The 20194-nt window shown below is 39.2% G+C and overlaps 2 protein-coding genes across 9 annotated transcripts in view; both read left to right on the top strand.

The window, feature by feature from the left end:
• Nucleotides 1–3055, top strand: part of ARL13B (ADP ribosylation factor like GTPase 13B) — a 33359-nt gene extending 30304 nt beyond the window's left edge. For 6 of the 8 annotated variants that reach the window (XR_001521765.3, XM_019006755.1, XM_015628647.2 and 3 more), the window contains one exon: nucleotides 920–3055. Coding sequence is in view for 4 of the 8 variants with exons in the window: in XM_019006755.1 (XP_018862300.1) it covers nucleotides 920–996 (77 nt within the window). In the remaining 4 variants the exon portion in view is untranslated. The remainder of the gene's footprint in view (nucleotides 1–919) is intronic. The other 2 variants (XR_001521763.3, XM_015628618.3) reach the window with 2 other exon arrangements.
• A 2546-nt stretch (nucleotides 3056–5601) lies between these two features.
• NSUN3 (NOP2/Sun RNA methyltransferase 3) lies at nucleotides 5602–19474 on the top strand. The gene is made up of 6 exons (XM_015645973.3): nucleotides 5602–5700; nucleotides 6449–6552; nucleotides 7394–7737; nucleotides 9018–9172; nucleotides 9698–9819; nucleotides 18829–19474. The coding sequence occupies exons 1-6, from the start codon at nucleotides 5617–5619 to the stop codon at nucleotides 19097–19099; spliced, it is 1080 nt and encodes a 359-aa protein (XP_015501459.1). The 5' UTR covers nucleotides 5602–5616; the 3' UTR covers nucleotides 19100–19474.
• Nucleotides 19475–20194: the final 720 nt, after the last annotated feature.

Below are 20194 nucleotides of genomic sequence, written 5' to 3'. Positions count from 1 at the left end.
AGGTCCACATATGCTTAAAGTAGTGCAGTCCAGTTTGTTAGCTCAGGAATGAAATTTTAAGAGAAGTTACTGCATCTGTAGAACAAGTGGGATATATTCTTCATTGAAAATGATGATTTATTAAAGCTGAATTTTGTGTTGGCAGGCCATCAAGGCTTTGTTGGGGAAGAGGTGGTCTGTATAAAAAAAAAAGAGATTTGAATGTTTCAAAAAGCTGCTTTTATTTTTTCTTGATTTCTGTCTCTTTCCTCTTACCATCTTCCATATAATTTTGCTTGTGAAGTGCTTTGCATGTTCCAGTCTGCATGGGTTTTTTATTTTATATCCATTACAAATGTTTTTGAACACTTGTCACTCTCTCCTGATGTACTTATTAACTTTGTGTTGTACAGTTTTACCACTTTAAATTCTTTTACTGATGAAAGGAAAAGTTGCAGTTTTATCTAAAAATTCTGAAATAGTTATTTTAGAAAGTTATTTTAGCTTCCAAGACAAATGCCATCCATAACCAGTCCCAAAATTTTTGATTCTGCACAGTTTTACTGTCATTTAAAACTATATTGCAGTGCAGCCTTGACTACAGCAACATACAAATTTCAGTGCTTCATTTTTTCAGTTATTTGTACACTTTGGATTTCTCCTTTCCTATTTTCAGGGATGTTTACAAGATCCCCTTTGGGCTTGATCTTGCTAATACTGATGCACGTATGACAAAATGTAATTAAACCCTTGTTTGGCCAGTCCATCTCCAGACATTCATTAGCCCTAGGTTTGAAAGTTTGCTTGTAGGAATTAGCTCTAAACTCATGGAATACCTGGCTTTCATTAAGGAAACAAGAATCTAGTAAACATTCTTAGAGCCAGGAAGGTAGTAGGTGAGAGACTGATGTGTTTTTCTGCTCTGGGATTTCTTCCACAGATTTCTATGGAAAGCCTCTGCCCCCACTGACTCTTCGCCAGAGACCCAACAGTGATACCCATGATGTCATTGCTTAACTGGAGCACAAAGACAATTTTAAAAAACATAATTTAAAAATCCTATCATTTTTTTTACCCTTGAAGGAAATTTTTTTAAATGACATTTTATCAACATGGGACAGCTCAACATGGAGTTCATCCTGTTGTACTTAGGTGGTCAGACTTTATCATTTACTTTTCACATCACCAGCTCTTCAGGATTTATTTGGTTTACTTGTGAAAAGACATGGCTATAAACCTGAAGAAAAATACCTTCAAGATCCTACAATACTGGATTGTACATTCCCACCGAGACCTTTCTTCAGGTGCTGTGCAGGTGTTGGCATTTTTTCAGGGAATAAATGATTCTAAAGCATTTTGTAAGATTCCTGTATGATAGGGTGAATGTAGAAAGGTTAAACAAATATTGAATATATTTTTCTATCTTTTTATAAAATGAGTTGGAAGTTTGTGTGGAATGGTGTACCTACAAACTAATAAAGTAGGTAATGTAGGTAAATGTACCTGTATTACCAATAAAATGATACCTAGGGAGCATTAGAAAGCTGATAGTCAAGTGCATAAAAATAAAATGTGTTTGACTCTTACATTTATCTTACAGTACCAATAACTTTTCTTAGGTATTACATTACATATTTCATATTTCTGGCAATCTAAAGCAGAGGGTAAGATAAAAAAAATTAAAATAAATGTATTTTATACAAAATAATGCTGTTTGAACTGTCTGGAAGTTTTCTTATCCGTTGTTTTCTTTGTTTTGTTAACTGAGTTTGACATAGGTAATAAATTCTGTGAAAAAAAATAGTCAAATCCTGTATTGTCTACTACAACAAACAAGAAAATTGCACATAGTGGGAAATTTGCACTAATTAAATCATCATTTTTGATGGGAAACTGAATCAACCAGTATGCAGATGACCTCCCACAGGTTTTAATCTCAATAATACTAAAATACCATCTTTCATACTAAAGAAACCCCAGGTTTTTAAGGATTTATATAACACTTCCATATAATGTGTTGGAAGTCACATACAAGTGATATCTAAACAAGATTTACAATTTGCTATATTCCTGTTTAATGTTTTTACTGTTACGTTGGAGACAACCAGTGGTGTATTTGTAAAGGTTCATTGTTCTGCCTTTTAATGACAGAATGAAGTGCCCATTCAGGGGGTTTTTTGGAGAAGCAGTGTTTGATAATTTTATGTTATGCTCTGTTGTCAATAATGTGGTTTTACCAAAGGAGTTTTGATGTTGGAACAATGTGTTGTGTTACATGTTCAGCACTTTTTTGGTACTGGAAATCTTTGCCATACGCCCTTTGCAGCAAGGAGTTGCACAAACATCTGCCATACTAAAATGAAATTATTAAGATTTTAAAAGAGTAAGGTGGAATCAGTCTTAAGGGTACTAAGTTTGGTGGAGAGGTTTATTCCTCTATGTTTGCTAGTTTAGAGAAAGGAGGAAACAATTTCTATGTGACTACCAGCATGAGAATACTTTTGTTGTATTCTAATACTGTAACACAATTCTGTTGGATTATTCTCAGGATTTGGTCATTTTCCCTTCAGACAACACAATACTAAGTGGAGGCGAGGTTGCACAAAAATTTTATATGTGCAATCTCAACTTTACTAACACTAGCTCTGTTACCACTTAAGTTTTTGGCTTAAAGGCTCTACATTTTCAGGCTTACTTTTTTACAGCTTCAATTTATAGGAATGTATTACCCTTTTGTTTTCTCTCTTTCCTAAAATAAAGTCATGGAAGTCTTTATTAAAAATTAAGCTAAATACTGCTGTGGTAACAAAATTTGAGAAACTAATATGTTGATGCTTATATATGAACTGTGTGTTGTGTGCGTGGACACATGTATCATTTTTGATTTTTGCTTTTAAAATAAATTTTATCAGTATGTGACCAATGTACTCAAAAATGTTTTATAAGTTTGTATTTTATTAATATGCTTTGTAATTATTTACTGTGGTGGGGTTTTTTCAGCTATTTATACTGCTATGACTTTTTATTTGCTCAAGATGACATTTATATATAGAATAAAACTAATGCAAAACATCAACATGTTGCCTGTATTACCATAAATTTACAATTTTTGGGGGTAAGTCTAGACATAAAATATTTAAGGGCTACAAGTCTCACATTTCTACAATGTATGAGATAGATACCTTATAGACAGAATCTTTGCACATTTTTGCAGGAGAAATGCAATCAAATTTAGAATGCACTGATAGATTGGCAATAAGTTTGGTGTATATGTATATCTATAAAGAGGTTTGATAGTGCACTTAACGTTTGAGAGATAACAGTTGTGCAGCTGTAAACTGAGAGTACAAATTAGACTTGGTCAGACTTTTTCTTATCCATAGCATCACTTTCAAATCATCATTTTTCTCATCATAGCGTCACATCATCAGTGCATGCAGCTAAGAGTATTTGTATTTAAACAGAGGAGTGGGAAGTACACAGGAATTCACTATTTAAGCAGAACAATTCGCATTATATATGTGTAACATCTTAAATACATTTTAGACAAAATATTTCAAAGGTAAGTATATTCTGAGAATGAATAGTAATGTTCATTAACCGAATTAATGTGAGACTCAGTACTTCAAAATACGTTGTTCAGGTAACAACCCTTTTAGTTACATCCTAGAATTCACAGAAAGACCTTACTCATAGATTTTAAAGGTTCTAAAATCAAAAATTATTAAAATCAAAATTATTAAAAATAGACATATTTGGTGTCCATTAGGTCTCTGATGTGAGATTGGAAAGGATTGATGGATTGTAACAAAGAAAACAATGTAGAATTTTTTTCCCTTTAATTAAGATTCAAGCAGTATTCTTTTCAGTAATATATTCCAGTATTTTAGTGGAAAGTTTACTACTCTAACTTCAGGATGCTACCCAATAACTTTGCCATCATGTTAGCTTTGTGGCACCTGGGATTCATTAAATTTGAAATAGTTTACTGTTTTGAATAGAACATACCCACCAGTATTTCAATAGATGGATTTGTAAATGGAGTAAGTAATGGAGCCTGTTGTAAATGTAATTTGAGATAAGTTTATCTGCAGTAGGACATGAGAGAGATACAAGATGCATTTTTGCTGTTTGCAGTTTGGCTGTGATGGTGGCGATGCTGACTGAGTCCTTGCTTTGCTTTGGTGCAAATCAGGTTTCAGACACAGTAACACCGATGGCACCATCTATCATACAGTGGAATATAGCCACAGATTTAGGGGAAGGGGACTCATTCAGCAAACCTTTGTTTTATTAGTACAGTAAAATTCAATTCTTGTGCATATTTTCTGGTATGGTACGGGCCCTGGCAGAATTACAAACACAGAGAACTACTATTTATACCAGTTTTGTTCTGTTGGTAAAATTCACTTAGCAAAATGCCTTTCAGGTTTCCTTTGTGTTTGAGGTCTCTGTTTTGCCTCCAGGCCCTTTGTCATAACCCTGATAGAAGCATTTTAAATAAGCTTTCAAGCCTGATGCTAATCTGCATGATGTGAGCAAAAACGCTTAGTCTTCATTAGCTGGTGGCTGAAACTCAAATATTTATCCATACGATAGCACTCCTGCCATTACCTTTGCACTGCTTTCCAGTCTGGGTTTCAGAGGCTGCGTTCAGCCTGCAGAAGCTTTAATTAAAACTCTCTTAAACAAGTTTGCTGCTTCCATAGGGCTTGTTCTTAGCAAGAGCTGACCAATGGGCAAGAAAGGGAGGGTGTGGGGGGATTTATTTTGCTGGGACACTGATTGCAGCAGGTGATGTCCAACAGAGTGGGATGTCCTTCCTTGCGGGAGCAGTTTGCAGGTCTCGAGTTTTTTCCAGATGAAGGGATCACAAGAGAGCAGCCTCAGATTTTAGTGCTGCTGACCTGGGGTACAGTGGTCCTCCTGATTCCTATCCCCAGAGTGTTTTATCTGAAAGTGTGTGTAAGAGAATTCTGTGAATAGTTCTCAAGCCTCCGGCAGTTTTTCATGGCAGCAGCAGCGGGTGAAGCTGGAGCTGATCTCCGGTGTGCTTCAGATGAGCTGAGCAGCACTCCAAAGCCTGGGCCAGACAGGAATAAAGGTCTGGTGAGAAGGCACGAGCAGAGGCCTGATGGTGCGGGGGATGTGGGTGCCATCAGAGCATCCAGAGCGCTGGGATGAGGATCACTCCTGTAAATTGATTAAGTGAGAGCCCTGGGGCTTTTTCTCTATGGTGAGGCAGAGGAGTCTGGACGGCAGGTCAGCCTCCCACGGTAAAAAAATAAAAATTTAAATAAATAAATGAAATTAGGAAGTGGGGTTTTTGTTTTATTGGGGTTTTTTTAGTTTGTTTTTTTTTGCTCTGAAGCATGGGAACAAGGTGCCCAGGGAAGTTGTGGGATGCCTCAGCCGCGGCAGTGTTCAAAGCCAGGTTCAGTGGGGACTTGAGCATCCTCTAGGGGTTTGTGTCCCCACCCCTGGCCGAGGTGCCTGGGACCAGCTGCTCTTTAAGGTCCGTTCCTTCCCCTTCACGTTCTGTGGCGCTGTGAAAAGCTCTTATTCCCAGCCGTGCACGCTGAAACGAGAGCGGGGGCCGAGCCGCGGCGCTGCCGGCCCGCCCGGGGAGCTCGGGCCATGCGGGGCCCGGCGCTGCCGCTCGCCTGCCGTGCTGGGGCCGCGCTGCGGCCGGGCCGGGCGGCCGGGCCGGACCTGGGCCGGGTGAGCTGGGGCCGGGTGAGCTGGGGCCGAGGCTGGGGCCGGGTGAGCTGGGGCCGGATCCGAGGCCGGGGCTGGAGCCGGGGCCGGGGCCGGGGCTGGAGCCCCGGTCAGAGCTGGCGCCGGGGCCGGGCGGAAGCGCGGCAGCAGGGTCCCGGCCGCTTCCTGCGCGGGCAGAGCGAGCGGCAAGAGCCCGCCCGTTCCGTGTGCGCTCCCCGCTGCCTCCGCCACAGCACCGAGTGTCCCCTGGGTTTGTGTACCTCCTGCGGGCAGCTGCTCCGGCACACAGAGGGAACTGCCGGCCCCACAGCCGGCCCCGGCCCTCCCTGTCCGTGTGCCGCCTCTGGGCCGGCGCGGTGGGACGGGACGGCTGCTGGGTGCCCTGAGGGAGGGAAATTCAGCGTTTGCCCCTGGGGTTTGCTCAGAAACCAAAAGCTCTTTCCCTTCCTTTCGTAGGTTAAACTCCATCAGAGGCCCAGGAGCCTCTGCATTATCAGCACAGCGGCTATGGAGGGGTACTTATTAACCAGCCGAGCAGAGAGGAAAACTGTGCTATAGCTTAACTCCTTCGCTCTCTGAAATGTCTGTTACATCTTGATCACATGAGGATGTGGTCTTAATATTTGAGCGTTCTAATATCACCGATACCAAGTTGATGTCATTAGAAAAATGTTTTTTATTCATTCTAGTGAGAACTAGAGAGGGTTTAATTTGGCTTTACTACTTTTCTTTTTTCCTCCTTTCTCTGAAGCTGGAGAAAAAAGGGAAGCTCCAGAAGCAGATCTGTCAGGTGGTTCTGGATCACTTTGAGAAGCAGTACACGGCAGAGCTGGGAGAGGCATGGAGCACTGTCAGGTCTGTGGCTTTGGGGACATGGAAGGAAGGGGAGGATAAGGAATTAAATTAGTAATGACATGTATGGCAAAGGCTGTCACTTAATTTGGGTCTTGACCACGCAGCTGCTAAAGAACCTCATTCTTAAAAAACAAAAGGCATAGATGCATAGCATTAGTTTAATTGAGTCAACATAAAAACTCTTAGATTGGATCAATGTGTTTTTCTGCTTTAGGCACTGAATACTCCTGAAGAATATTTCTTTTAGATTAAATGAAAAATTACTAATAATAATTCAAACAGAAAGGGGGGAAATCCATGTAAGAAAGTCCTGAAAGAGCAAACTGAAATCCAAACAAGCATGTTTCTATCACATGCCACTGCTGTCTCCCTTCCAAAAACAGCTGTTGAATTAAGTTTTACTGGGCCAGTGTTTGCAGAACATAAAATGTAAAAAAGAACACCTGTGAAAATGGCATTTTAGTGTTGGCTGGAATGAGCATTGTAAAGCCAATGTCTGTGTGATTATTCTTGTTGGTTACAACTAATATTACAGTTATTCTTTGTCCCTAGGGAGGTGCTTTATAATCAGGAAGAGTGTTATGCTTCATTTATATCTTCTAGATAAAATAAGGAAAATAAAGAATGCCTTGTTGCAGAAGAAATTGGGGTTTTAAATGCAATAACTAGAAAAAAACAGTGACTTGATTTCCTATTAAAATTATTTTCCTGCATACTTTCCTAACCAAAATGATTAATTTCTGACTACTCCAGAATTATCCAATGGTGAGGTTGTAACTAATGGCTTCCTACACTGTTTTATTTGTTGGGTTATTGAACAGCTTTCCCTTTTTCACCCTAGAGATGTGCTGACCTCGCCGTGGTGCTGGCAGCACGCCGTGCTGCTGAACAGGTTCAGCCAGAGCCCCGGCCTGGAGAGCAGCCTGGCTGAGCAGGGATATCATGCTGCCTTCCCAGCAGCTCTGCCCTACCTCCCAGCAGCCTTCAGGTGTTACACCAGGACAGCTCCTGGCAGATTCCCTGCACAGAAACACCAGCCTGGCAGACTGAAGGAGTATTACCTGCTCAATGCTGCCTCGCTGCTGCCCGTGCTGGCCTTGGAGGTGAAGGATGGGGAAGATGTTCTGGATCTCTGTGCTGCACCAGGGGGGAAATCTGTAGCTATCCTGCAGTGTGCCTGTCCAGGTAATGGAGGGAGACAGGTGCTGGTGGAGGAAAAAAAACCAAACAACAATTTGTATTCCACCTAGTTCAATGCTGTTTAATAAGAGTTTTATGAAATCTGATTGCTAAAAGAGGATTGAAAATGCAGTCCTTACTTTAACATAGGTTACTGCAGAGTGACAGGCAGAAGTGGGGTGGCTTTGTGGACTTTTTTCTCCACTGTTTCCTGTCCAGAAGTTACTTAAAGCCATGTCAATTTGTTGGCACAGGGATGTAAGTAATCAGCAATCTTAGAATGCTTGTCCTTTTTTATTTTATTTTTTCTTTTCCTCTGCTGCCTCATTTTTCAATGCTGTGCAAATATTACAGGTAAATTTAAGTATGCAGATGTAAAGCAGAACATAAGAAATGATGAAATGTGCAAGATCTGGGCAAAGGGAGAAGGTTTATGGTAAGGAATTGGTTGGAGAAGGATTCTGAGATGATCAGAGTCTTTAGGAGGCAAGCAGCAGCTTGGGCCAAGGAGTTAAAGCAAGCTGTGAGTGCTGTTTCCAAGTGTATTTGCTGGCTTGGATAATAATTGTTTCAAACTGTTCACAGCACCTTATGTTCCTGCTGACGAGGCCACTACTATAACCACCTGCACCAGCTGATTGCAACTGGTTTCCCTCCCTCTTCTAGAGGAATGAGGTGATGCTAATGAAGTAAATTAAATAGGAATTGTCCTTTTAGAAGGTTTAAGGAAAAAAAACCCCAACACCCTCTGTCTGCTTCTGAACTGTTCTAAACTGTTGCTTAGAATGGAAGATGTGAAGGATTTGATTCTTAACATACCTCAGTGAATGCTGAGATGTACCTTAAGATACAGAAAATCAATGCTTTATTTATTTAAAAGACAGTTTAATAACAATATGGGGCATGCACTTCATTTAGTTGGTAGCTCAGGGAGCCCAGGAAGGCACTCACTCTTTGGATATGGGTCTTGATTAAAGTTTGTTTTACTCTGGAAATCTATTGCTACAGAAGAATTTGCTAGTAAATATTTAGGGTTTGCTCTGTAGGAGCATGTAGAAATTTATTTAGGTGTATAAAAATTAAGTAATATTCTAAAAAGTGTAATAACACAGGCACATAAGGTATGAACTCCATGGTAGTCATGGCAATGTAGTAGAATTTCTGAAAGGGGTCTAGCTCCTTGCATTTGTAAAAACATAAGAGAAAATAAATTATAAAGAATTCTCTTCTGAAGTTTACTTCTCTTTTTTTCGTTTGTTTGTTTGTTTTTTCCTTAATTTTCTAAGGTCATTTTCACTGTAACGAATATGATGATTTGAGGTCAAGATGGTTGGAGCAGACAATAGAATCCTTCATCCCAGATCCTGTGATCAACTTGATAACAGTCTCTAAACTGGATGGTAGACAGATTGGAGATCTTCAGCCTGAATTTTATGACAAGGTAACATTATTATTGGCAAATTGTATTTCTGAATTCTGATTCTTCTTCTTCCTATGCTGCTGTCTTTTTAGTATTTTTGTTTTGTTTTGTTTTCCTGGACCCCCATGAAAATACCTGACCTATCAGGGGAATAAACTCACGTACAGGATTTGCAGAGAAAACACTTTATGAAGCTTTTTGTGCATTTATTCCTGTGTTGGATGATGTTGTGCATTCATCCTTGGGAGGGAAGTCTGAAGACCTTGTAGCTGTAATCTTTGCATGATGTGTAATTAGGAAAGGGTGGAGAACAAGAGGGAGCTGCTCAGGTAGATTTTCCTTTCAGAGCACTGATTTTTTTATCTCCCCACCTGCTAACCCCATAAAAACATCTAAAAATAGTAATGGCATCATTTCACCCCCAAAATGGAAAGTAAAGTTTTGGTAATACTTGCAAAAAAAAATTGAATATATTTTGGCACATGGTGTTTAAAGAGTGACCATCTTTGTTGACATTTTTAAAGTTTGATTTTATTAATTGTTCAGGTACTGGTTGATGCTCCTTGTTCAAATGACAGAAGTTGGCTCTTCTCTGCTGACCCTCAGCAAGCTGTGCTCAGGCTCATGCAAAGGAAGGAGTTGTCCTCCCTGCAATTCCAGCTTCTAAGGTGAGAAGTGCAAAAAATTATTTTTTTAACTTATTTTAAATTTAATAAGTTAGTAATCTTAATTATTTTGATAATTAATTGTAATTAATCTTATTTATTTTGAGGACTTCCTGTAATAAATAAAAATTACATGGGGTCAAGATTTAATAAATGAACCCAGGATTCCTCCTCTGAAAATAATGTCAGGAATATGTGATTGTGATGCTGTTTAGAATAACCAGTGGGTCTGAGATTATGAGGATGTAGAAATCTCTGTAGGTGATACCAACAGTGAGGCCATGGTCCTCTTAACTCACTTATTCACAGAAATGTCCATTTGCAGATGACTACCAGCAGTCTGTTGTAAAATCAAAATATTTTAGGTGGATACAGCTAAAATGGGTTTAGATATATTCCATATTGATTGTTTGTAGCACAGAAAGGCTCCTAGGCCTAACTTACAGGGTAAAAAAAGTAAAAGAATGTGAGGTTTGGTGGGGGAAAGAGAGGATTGTTTATTTTTGAGAATATCTCCCCAATGACCCAAAGCCAGGCTGTTGTGTATTACACATTTTAATGCTACCAGCCCTGGGCTGGCATTTGTGAAGCATTTCAAACTGCACAGGGGCAAAGAAAAGAGTGACTTTTCAATAAAACCTTCTAAACTTGAATGTTATTTGTGGAGTAACAGTCATGTCTGAAGTCCATCTGTCAAAGCAAATTGAGGGAAAAATAATCAAATAATTTTTTATTATTAAAAAAAAAAAGGAAATTTTTTATGGAAAGTTCCCATTGCAGTTCCAGATAGTTTAGCAAGACTTCCAGTTGAAAAAGGCCTGGCAGAAGCCTGTGATTTATAACAGAAATATGAGGATCTTATTGCAGTAATGCATCATGTCATCCATTTCCTTTGAAGAAATCAATCACATTTAAAACACTGACCTGTTTCAGTTTTCCCTTTTCAATATCTGACATAGAAAATCCAATTTGTGAACCTGTAGCAAAAGGAAGCATACATCATGCAGAGAAATTTTGAGAATTTGCATAAATCATTCCACATTGTAATCCTGGAGAACTCATGACAGCAGAAACCTTGTTTTTTAAAAAAAAAAAAAAAAAATTCCTGTCAGCTCAAATCAGATTTAATTGAATTATTCCTAAAGAGAGAGAGAACTTTCTGTTGAAAATATTCTTTACTTTAGAAACAGTAATAAGAACTTGTAAAGACAAAATACCTTTGCTATAAGTTGTAGCAGGATGGTTACTTTCAAGAGTTAGAATTTGTAAGGGTTATTGGATTAAAAGGGTTATTGGTAGAGGATATAAGAGTTATTGATTGGGTTATTGGGTAAAATATTTGAAGTATGGCTGGTTACTGTTCTCTTTACCTGATCACTTTAGAATGAAGTTGTAAAGACATCTCAGATCCCACATGAAAGGGGGAAAAAAGAAATGATAAAGCAAGATCAGAAAAGGCTGAAGGGTTCATGACAAGCGCATTAGAACTAAAATTCTGGAATGCTTCCCTATTCAAGCCTGTGTTTTATGACTGGAGTGCATAATTACAAAGAAAAAGTTGAGTTTGAATCCCTTCTGTAGTACTTCTTGTAGTATTCAGGATGGCTGAGCCTCTATGAATCCAGCTGTACTGCTTTTTACAGCAGCCAGCTCATGCAGGGCTCTCTGGTTCATTGGTTCAGGTTACCTGGTGCTTTATGCTCCCAGGTGTTCCTGCCCTTGGTTCCTGTATCTGTAAACAAAAATAAGTGTAAGGCTGAATTCCAGCAGTTCTGTTGAGAGTAATGGAAGAAATACATGATAAGAGCAGGGAGTGACAGGACAAGAGGAATGGCTTCAAACTGAGAGGGAGTGGGTTTAGATGGGATAGTAGGAAAAAATTCTTGACTGTGAGGGTGGGCAGCCCCTGGCACAGGGTGCCCAGAGAAGTTGTGTCTGCCTCTGGATCCCTGGAAGTCCCCAAGGCCAGGATGAACAGGGCTTGGAGCAGCCTGGGACAGTGGAAGGTGTCCTGCCCTTGGCAGGGGTTAGGAAATGGATGATCATTAGGTCCCTTCCAACCCAAACCATCCTGTGATTTGAAGGTGAGGCTCGAGGGACCAAGCATTATTTCAGTTTAGCAGGAGGATTAAGTGAATCATATAAACTAGTAGAATGAATGGCAAAGTGGAATTCTGTTTTTATTTCTGTCAAGCAACAGCCTAAAATCTGAGATTCCCTCCTTAATAAAGGGAATGCTTCACCTCTAATTTGTTTTTATGGATCTGTTTTGGAGGAAGCTGGGGTCATCAAAGAGGGGAGTTAAGGAAGGAAAAGTAGGATTTGCAATACAATGTAATTAATTAAGTACATAGAGGCTTCAGAGAATGAAGATCTGGAAGAAACTGTTGCAACAACCTTCCTCCTGCAGCCTGCTTAAAATCTGAAATGTAAATAAGTGATATATATGCTGAACAGCAAATGTTCTAAGCAGTGAGGGCACCACTGATTTGAGGGAAATTGAGATTGTAATGATTGCTCATACCCAAACCAAAGCATCCCTGCTGAGTGCTCTAATCCAAGAACACACTGCAAATCTTGTTATTATTTGGAGTGTTTATGCAGAAAACAAATCGCAAAGTGGAAAAAAAAAAAAGTTATATTCATTTCCTGATGCTAAATGCTAACACAAAATACAGTGGTTCCCAAAAGCAAATTTACCAATGTTACCGGTTCTCAGAGAGAAATTAAATTTTGGACTAAGCTTGAATGCCCAATTATGTAGTGGTTAAACTGTAATGGATGTTGTAATTATTCTTAGACTGGTTTCTGTAGCTGAAAGGAACTCGTGTTAGGGCTCAGCAGAAAAGAAATGTAACAGAATACAATTTAGAAAACTCAGCAAAGGCATTCAGACTGCTGGAACTCTTCTATACACAGCATTTCTGAGTAATTAAACAGCTCTCTATTTTCACTGGATTGTGGAGTTTTCCACAGGAGAGGAATTGTGTGCCCTTAGCTGAGCTTTTTTGTGGTTATAGAGTGAAGGCAAAAATTGTGTTTATAAATATAAAATCATACATTTAGCATATGTCACCACTGTACCATTTCTGCTATGTGGAGTAAATTGTGCTGAGAATTGCTTCATCACATCTTCCGCTCTTCCCACTGGAATTTTTCCTTTTGATCCTCTGTAGCTGCCCAGTTAATCCTTTTATTGTCCAAAACCATCTTCTCAATAGCTCCACTAGAAATTTTTGAGAGTTCCAACTGTTGGACCAACAAATCTGCTGTGGGTTTTGTGGATGGCAGGATTCTTTAGCCACCTTCTGTCGTACAAAAAGCTGAATATTTTGTGTGTGTTTGTGTTGTGCCATTCCCCAAAACACTTTTGATTGGGTTGTTGGAGGTTTTACATGGTTGGTTGGAATTCCTTCACAAAGAGTGAGTGCTGTGCCACTGCTGTTGTTCATCACAGATGTTAAAATAAATGGTTCCTGATTTTAAGTGTGGCAGCACCCTGTGAATAACTTATGGATCAAGTCCCTTAGGATATGTTGCAAAGCCAGGTTTATTGAATATATAAATGACCATATGACTAAACAAATAAGCTACTCAGCAGCTTTTTGGGATCACATATTTGAATTCAAGCACATTTTGCTTTAATTCCTCCTTCAGTCCTTTCTCTGTGTGTTTTATGAGCTGTAAGGATAACCACTAACCCTAAAGTTCTCTTTAGTGGGCTTCAAAGGTCTTTATTCTCCCTTCTGGGCTGTCGCATATCCCTGTTTGAACAGGATGAATATTCCAGAATCACCATGCATTAAAGGAGAAAGATCAATAAATATAGCTGTTTGTTTGGTCTCTTCTTTAGAATAATTTAGAGTTATTTGTAATAGAAACATTGCTTATCAGGATTTTTGGGACAAATTTTGTCTAGAGTAGCATAGACTGGGGTTTTTTTGGATTTGTGGATTTTGGTTGTTTAGTTGAGGGGGTTTTGATGCCTGTGTCTCCTTTTATTTATAATTCAATTTAGTGTTGAAAAAGGCTGTTGATTTTAATGATTCTCCTGTTATTCTGGGCTTCAGTGTTTCTCCACAGGAGCAAAGCTTACTTAGAGAGGAGCAGAGGGAGTGCATGAACTACTGTCACTGCCCATCACAAAGTATTAAAAAAATTGGTATTTTGACACAGAAGGATTTTCTGTATCATTTTGTCTAGTTTGAAAGAAATAGAAGCAAAACCTTTAACAGGCACACAGGCCATATTGCCACAAAGTGTCTGGAGTCTTCTGAGAGGCAAAACGTAATGTGGATATTTTAAGTCAAGGAGAGGAATAGAATTAGCATTTTTTTATTCTGGTGAGACATTATCTTGCCTTATTGAGCAGAAATACCTCATCATTGCCAAAAGATGGCACTGTTGAAGTGTTGTGTTAGTTTAAAATTGCCCTAAAACTGTGTCATCTTTTCACTTTAATGCTGAAAATGGTCTAGTGGTTAACATAATTAATGCTCCCCCTTCCCATGGCATGCAGCATAAACCCAAGCACAGGAGCCTAGGCTGGACATGCAGATGCTGCCTATAGTGTGAAATATATATTTTTGTGTCTGCCTATTTTTAAAAGGATGTTTGAGACACCAAGAGTTTTCTCTGTCAGAGGGAAAAATCCTTTCTAGGTCCTGGCTAGCTACGTTTTAGTTGCATGGAAGAGTTTTTTTTGGGTTTGTCATGTGGCTCTAGCATGATCATTTTTTTTCCCCTGAGATATTAGAACAGTAATGCTGGTTTGTTTTCCCTTACTTAGCAAATCTTGAGAAATAAACTAAAAAAAAAAAAAGAGCTTTGAAATAATATATTTCTTTAAAAAGTCTTTTCTGGTACTCCTGTGATACAGGGAGTTAGGATAGATTAAGGCATCTGTTGTATCTCTGATTTCCACAGTACAATATGAACCTGTACCCAGAGACACAACCTGCAGAAATAAAAAGGTTTTTTTACTTTTCTTTTTTTTTTTTCTAATGCTGTAAAATCTCATTTTGAAAGAGGAGGGGAGAAATTTGCATGTGTTAATTTTTTTTACAGAACTTGTTGAATAAGATAAACAGAAAAAGGCTCCAGAAAAAGTTTCCCGAGCTTTTAATGTGTTCTGTGTGAACTCATTAAAATATTAAAATGTGTATCACACATGGTGTGTGATATATCATGTGTTCTGATGTATCTTCATGTGACGCATGAAACCTTGCAGTGGTAGTGCCTGTAAACATGTGAAATTCATTACAGAAAATATATGTACCTGAAATAACATTATTATGTTAACTAGATCTTTATTTCAGCTGGAAGTTTTAGCACTTTAATAAACACAAGTGTCATGTGTTCCACTAAGAGAAAAATAACCGCAGATTAACTACCTTTAAATATTGTGGGTTTTGTTAAACAGGGCATTGTAATAAGAGGAAGGTGAAAAAATATTTTGGCATCTTAATCATTCTAGATTTGACTTAGATGGTCCTATAGTTAGTAGGACTAAGTTATGCTTTATCTCCAACCTATCCCTTGGATGAGCTTGTTTTCCTTCAGTGATTAGAGAGGAAGTTTCTTTAGATTTACTTGGAACAATTCTCTGATGATCTAATCCTCTCCTGAATGAAACCTCTGTGCTGCTGGTGAGGAGAGGACCAAACTCCCTGGCTCTGCTGGCCCAGCTCAGTGTCACCCTGTGTGACTTTGAACCCAGCACTCCCTCACTTGGAATTTTGCAGTTCCCTGCAGGTTTATCGGAAGCCTAGCAGGGTTTAATCAGGGCTGGCGGGCGTTGACTTTGAGCACAGGCACTGAAACAACTGTTGCTGCACTTGACAAGATGGATAGATACATTGATTAACCTTGCTGCCTGAAGTAATTCTCCTCAGGTGTTTTAATTCGTGGTTTAGGTTTAAAATAAAGAGAGCTCCACTGAGCAGGCTGACCTTTATGGGTCACGGGCCAGTAAAGATTCACAAGTTGAGGTTTAGACATGGGGGAGGATTTGAGGTGAGATTTTCAAGTTTTTCTTCAGAGGCCTGTGCTGCTCTTTCCTCTGATGGACTCAGCTGGAGGAGCATGGTGTCCTTGAAAATGTTGTGTTGAGGGGTTCTTGCTTTCTATATGGGTAGAAAAGGACATTTAGCAAGTGTCCAGGCTTTTAGTCTTGTAAACTATAGCTACATCTACTTTTTCTGTCTTTTACCTTTCCCACTTCAGATGGTAAAAGAATTTTCTCTCTTGTCTAAATGCTGTCTTAGAGGTAGGAAAGTGGTTGCTATTATCTGCTTCTCTGAGTAAAATTCTCAGGTCTGCTAAAAGTACATCTCAGTTGTCACATTAAAACATTCCCAAGCTTACTGGCTGCCCTCAGGGCTTGGCACTCCTGCATGCATGGAAAAGGTGTAGCTGGCAGGGGAAAGTCTATCAAAAATGAGTTATGTAGGTGGATTCTGATAATAATCTGAACATCAGCTCGATTTTATGAGAGCCCATTTAGATTTCAGCTGTGTTCTCTTTGAGTTCTAATGTGAAAGATAAAAAACAAGATCCAATATATGGGGGTAAAACATTATTTTAAATTTCCCCAGATGGGAGTGAGGCTGAGAGGTAGTGCATCAGGCTCTCTTACTGGTTTGGTGTTCATGAGAAGGGAAGGTTGCACATCCCTGCTTTGCTTTAATTTAGCAGTTAATTCCATATATGTGGGTGCACAGCAGCATGAGTGAGCCCTGCCCTTTTAAATGGGCAGCTGCCAGCAAGGAAAGGAGCTGGACAGAAGTGGGGACAGCTTTTGGGTCCAGAACTGCTTCTTTTGGAGCCCTCTAAGGAGTAAATGTGTGTTGAGATGCCAGGATGAATATCTGGCAATTCAAATGGCTGCTGGTAAGTGCAGAAGTTTAGAAGATGAGAGCTGGGAAGGATGTCAGGGTTCCACCTGCTCTCTTTCACTCTCTTGGGATGGCAGTGTGAATGTTGTGCTATACCAGCCTGTGGCAGGAACATTCTCAAACGTTTCTGCAGGCTTTGAAAAGCTACTCAGGGGTGTGAGATAAGCTTCTAGTTTTAACTAATTAATAGGTTTAACTGATTTTTGGAGTATCCTCGAATGAGTCCACTAGGCCCAGTTAAACTGAAAACCTAAGTGCACTGTAACCCATTTTTGCCTTTATCAGGCTGAACTTGGAATTGCTCCCTCATTAAGGCTGGATTTGCTCACTCTCTCCATCTTTTTCTGGAAACCTGATGTGACAGAGGCATTAAACACATATTTTTCTTCGAGCACCATGAGTTAAGAGAGCTCTCTCCTTTTACACTAAGTAAAATCATACACTTCAGTAAAATACATACCTGGATTGCTGATTACCATAACCAAGATTCATAAAAGAATTGAGCAAGGTAACTTTTATGCTCCCAAGAGAAATAGGTTAGGTATAATCCTCAGGAGTTTTCACGTGGTCTTATCTGACTGAAGCAGTCATTTGTCCTGGTGTTCCCATACTATTTTGGACAGGACTTTCAGAGCAGCTTTGATCTGTGATCAGCTTTGATCCTCTTTGAAAGCTGAAGCTTTTCTTTATTGATTATTTTCCCAAAAAGTTGCAATTTTGTTAAAAGGGCTTATCTTTCCCCCCCTTTTATTTTCTTCTTTCCTTTCTCAATTGTCACTGTTTTTGGTCGTTTGTCACCCTTGGGAAGTCCTCAGCTTGTTTCTGGAGGAATTGCTATTTCCATAGCATTGTCTTTGTTTATCTAGACTTGGAATCAGACTTTCTGCATTTGGGGGCTGCTCACCTCATCTGGTTTCAAGAGATGGTTGTTTATTTTCTTCTTTTTTTTGTTCCAGGATATTTTTTTCCCCTGGGTTGTTGGGGGTGTGTGAGCACAGTTTTGTCAGTAATAATCTCTGATTATTCAGTGTCATTTACACCATTCACGTATTCTGATTTTCTTGTTATTAAATAGAAGAAATCTTACCTAGGGAACAATTGTATTTAATGTGGTATTTCCCTGTAATATCCATTTGTATATCAGCTAACAGTGCAGTCTTTCAGCCAAAAATGGCTCAAAAATATATTATTTAAAGGGATTTATCTTCAGTGTTTTAATAGCAAATGAACCTTTTGTGTGGCTTCCTCTTTTAGAAATGTGGTAGCACCAGGTTTGAAGAATACTCTTCTGTGGTGCAAGATTTTTGAGTTTTCTGCTTACTCTCCTAATTTGGAGTAGGTGAATATAACTTGCATATCTCATTTTTATACGCATAGATTGTATTTCATGTGTCTGAATGAGAACTTGGCAGATCTACTCTAAGGGGAAAATAAGCAGTTTATTGAAATTCAGTTTCAGTGGTCAAGTGATAAAGAACCTCTGGCCCCTCCATCCACCAGTAGCTGAGAAGTTTTCAGGCTTTAAGCCACAATTTTGCCTTTGTTTAGTCAGAATTTGTCAACAGTTTAATAAGTGAAGGGCACATAAACAAACAATATATGATCCTTAAAAAATGGGGTTGAAAAGCAGTGGCTCAGTGACATCCCCAAATCCTCTTACCTGCTAAATAAGTTGCAGAATTATCAGGAATATTTCTAAAATTACAGCCCAGTCATTAATTCAAGCTGTTAATTCAGATTTACACAAGCATCTTGCCAAGTGTCCAACTGGCCCTTTTGATGTGGGGTAACCCATTCTGTGGATAGTTTTAGCATTTTCACAGCAGTGCTGGGCACAGGAATGCTTGATGTATATTCTGAATAAATGCTGCTTTGTACTTGTCACTGTGTGTAAAAAATACCTTCTGCTAACTGAGAATACTATAATAAATGAAAAGCAAAATTGTGTTGTGGGTGGTTTCCTGAACTGTCAATTATATACAGTTAAGACATTTTCATAATGTTACTTTTGTCAGATTTATTTATACTCTGGATTTAGAAGTCTACACATTCTCCCACTAGCAGTATGTCACTTTTGATGTTGATTTTTTTCCCTTTTTCCTGTTGTTCTTTGCAGATCTGCTGTAAAAGCCCTGCGTCCTGGTGGGTCCTTGGTCTATTCCACGTGTACCCTCTCCAAGGCAGAAAACAGCGATGTGATCAGTCTCATCCTGAACTCCTGCAGGAATGTGATGCCTGTGGATATAAGTGGGATGGCCAGAGGTGTTTCCCAGGAATTCACTTTCCTTGTTGGAATGCAGCAGCACGAACTGCTGGTTCTCCCAGAGAAAGGGAGAGCGTGGGGTCCCATGTATGTGGCTAAATTAAAAAAAGTGTCCTCCACCTGATGCCGGTGGTTTACAAGCAGTATATGATAAATTAATACTGATTTAAATATAGTGTGTGTATATGAACACATCCAAGGCAACTGAAATCAGTATGATGCAATTTCCTGATCAAAAGGAACCAAGAAGTTTAATTTATTTTAACTTAAAATACTGAATGTGCCTTCCAGCTTGGGCTTGTGGGCGTCTGAGAAGTCCTGAGGAAGTCAGGGAGATTTGTATTGTTTTCAAGGTGGTGCTTTCAAAGGGATTTGGATTCCAGAATAGAGGCTTAATGTGGTAGAGTTTTGCACTGGTTTTGGTTTTCTATTTAGTAACTTGGTTCTAATACAGTATATTTTTAAATAAATGGTTTTCAGTGGTCTGAAGTCATGGAAATCCTGCATTCTCTCTAAACACATCTAGAAGTCTGTGTTTCTGCAAGAGCTGATTTGTATGTACAGTGCCATCTTCAAGCACTGGCAGAACAGGTCTCATATTTGCTAAGCTGTTTACTTACAAAACAAAGGTGTCTTGTTTACACAGATGCAAAGGTCAGCACTTAGATCAACACCAGCTTTTTTTTAAAATTTATTAATATTCTTCTATTTTGAGCTTGCAAAAATATGCATTGAAAGAGTGATGGTGTATATATTCCAGCCTATGCTTGTGTTGAAGCAGAGTGGAACCCTTTCATCCCCATCTGGGTTTTTCTCCCAGATGGAAGGTGATAATCATTGTTTTTAAAAATGTTGTTTTAAAGAGGGGTGTGTGACATTGTACATTTATTAATTTCACAGAATCACGGAATGGCTGGGGTTGGAAGGGACCTTAAAGATTATCAAGTTCCAACTTCCTTGCTGTGGGTAGGGACACCTTCCACTAGACCAGATTGCACAGTCCCATCCAAAACAATTAATCTCAAATTAAACACTTCCAGGGATGGAGCATCCACACCTTTTCTGGGGCAGCCTGTTCCATTGTCTCACTGCCCTCACTGTAAATAATTTCTTTTTAATAATTTCAATATCAAATCCAAATCTGCCTCCCTTCAGTTTGAAAACATTTAGTATATTTTATGTGTATATTACACAGTTTGCTCTCAGGACACTGCTGTAC

The sequence above is a fragment of the Parus major genome, chromosome 1 (assembly GCF_001522545.3).
Source record: "Parus major isolate Abel chromosome 1, Parus_major1.1, whole genome shotgun sequence".
In the NCBI taxonomy this organism is placed as follows: Eukaryota; Metazoa; Chordata; class Aves; order Passeriformes; family Paridae; genus Parus; species Parus major.
Note: the sequence above shows the minus strand (reverse complement) of the source record. Positions and strands in the feature narration are given on the sequence as shown.

Coding starts and splice junctions, on each gene's coding strand:
- NSUN3 (XM_015645973.3), top strand. CDS start 5,617: ATGCGGGGCCCGGCGCTGCCGCTCGCCTGCCGTGCTGGGGCCGCGCTG. Junction 6,553..7,393: donor GAGGCATGGAGCACTGTCAG/GTCTGTGGCTTT, acceptor TTTTCACCCTAG/AGATGTGCTGACCTCGCCGT. Junction 7,738..9,017: donor CCTGCAGTGTGCCTGTCCAG/GTAATGGAGGGA, acceptor TAATTTTCTAAG/GTCATTTTCACTGTAACGAA.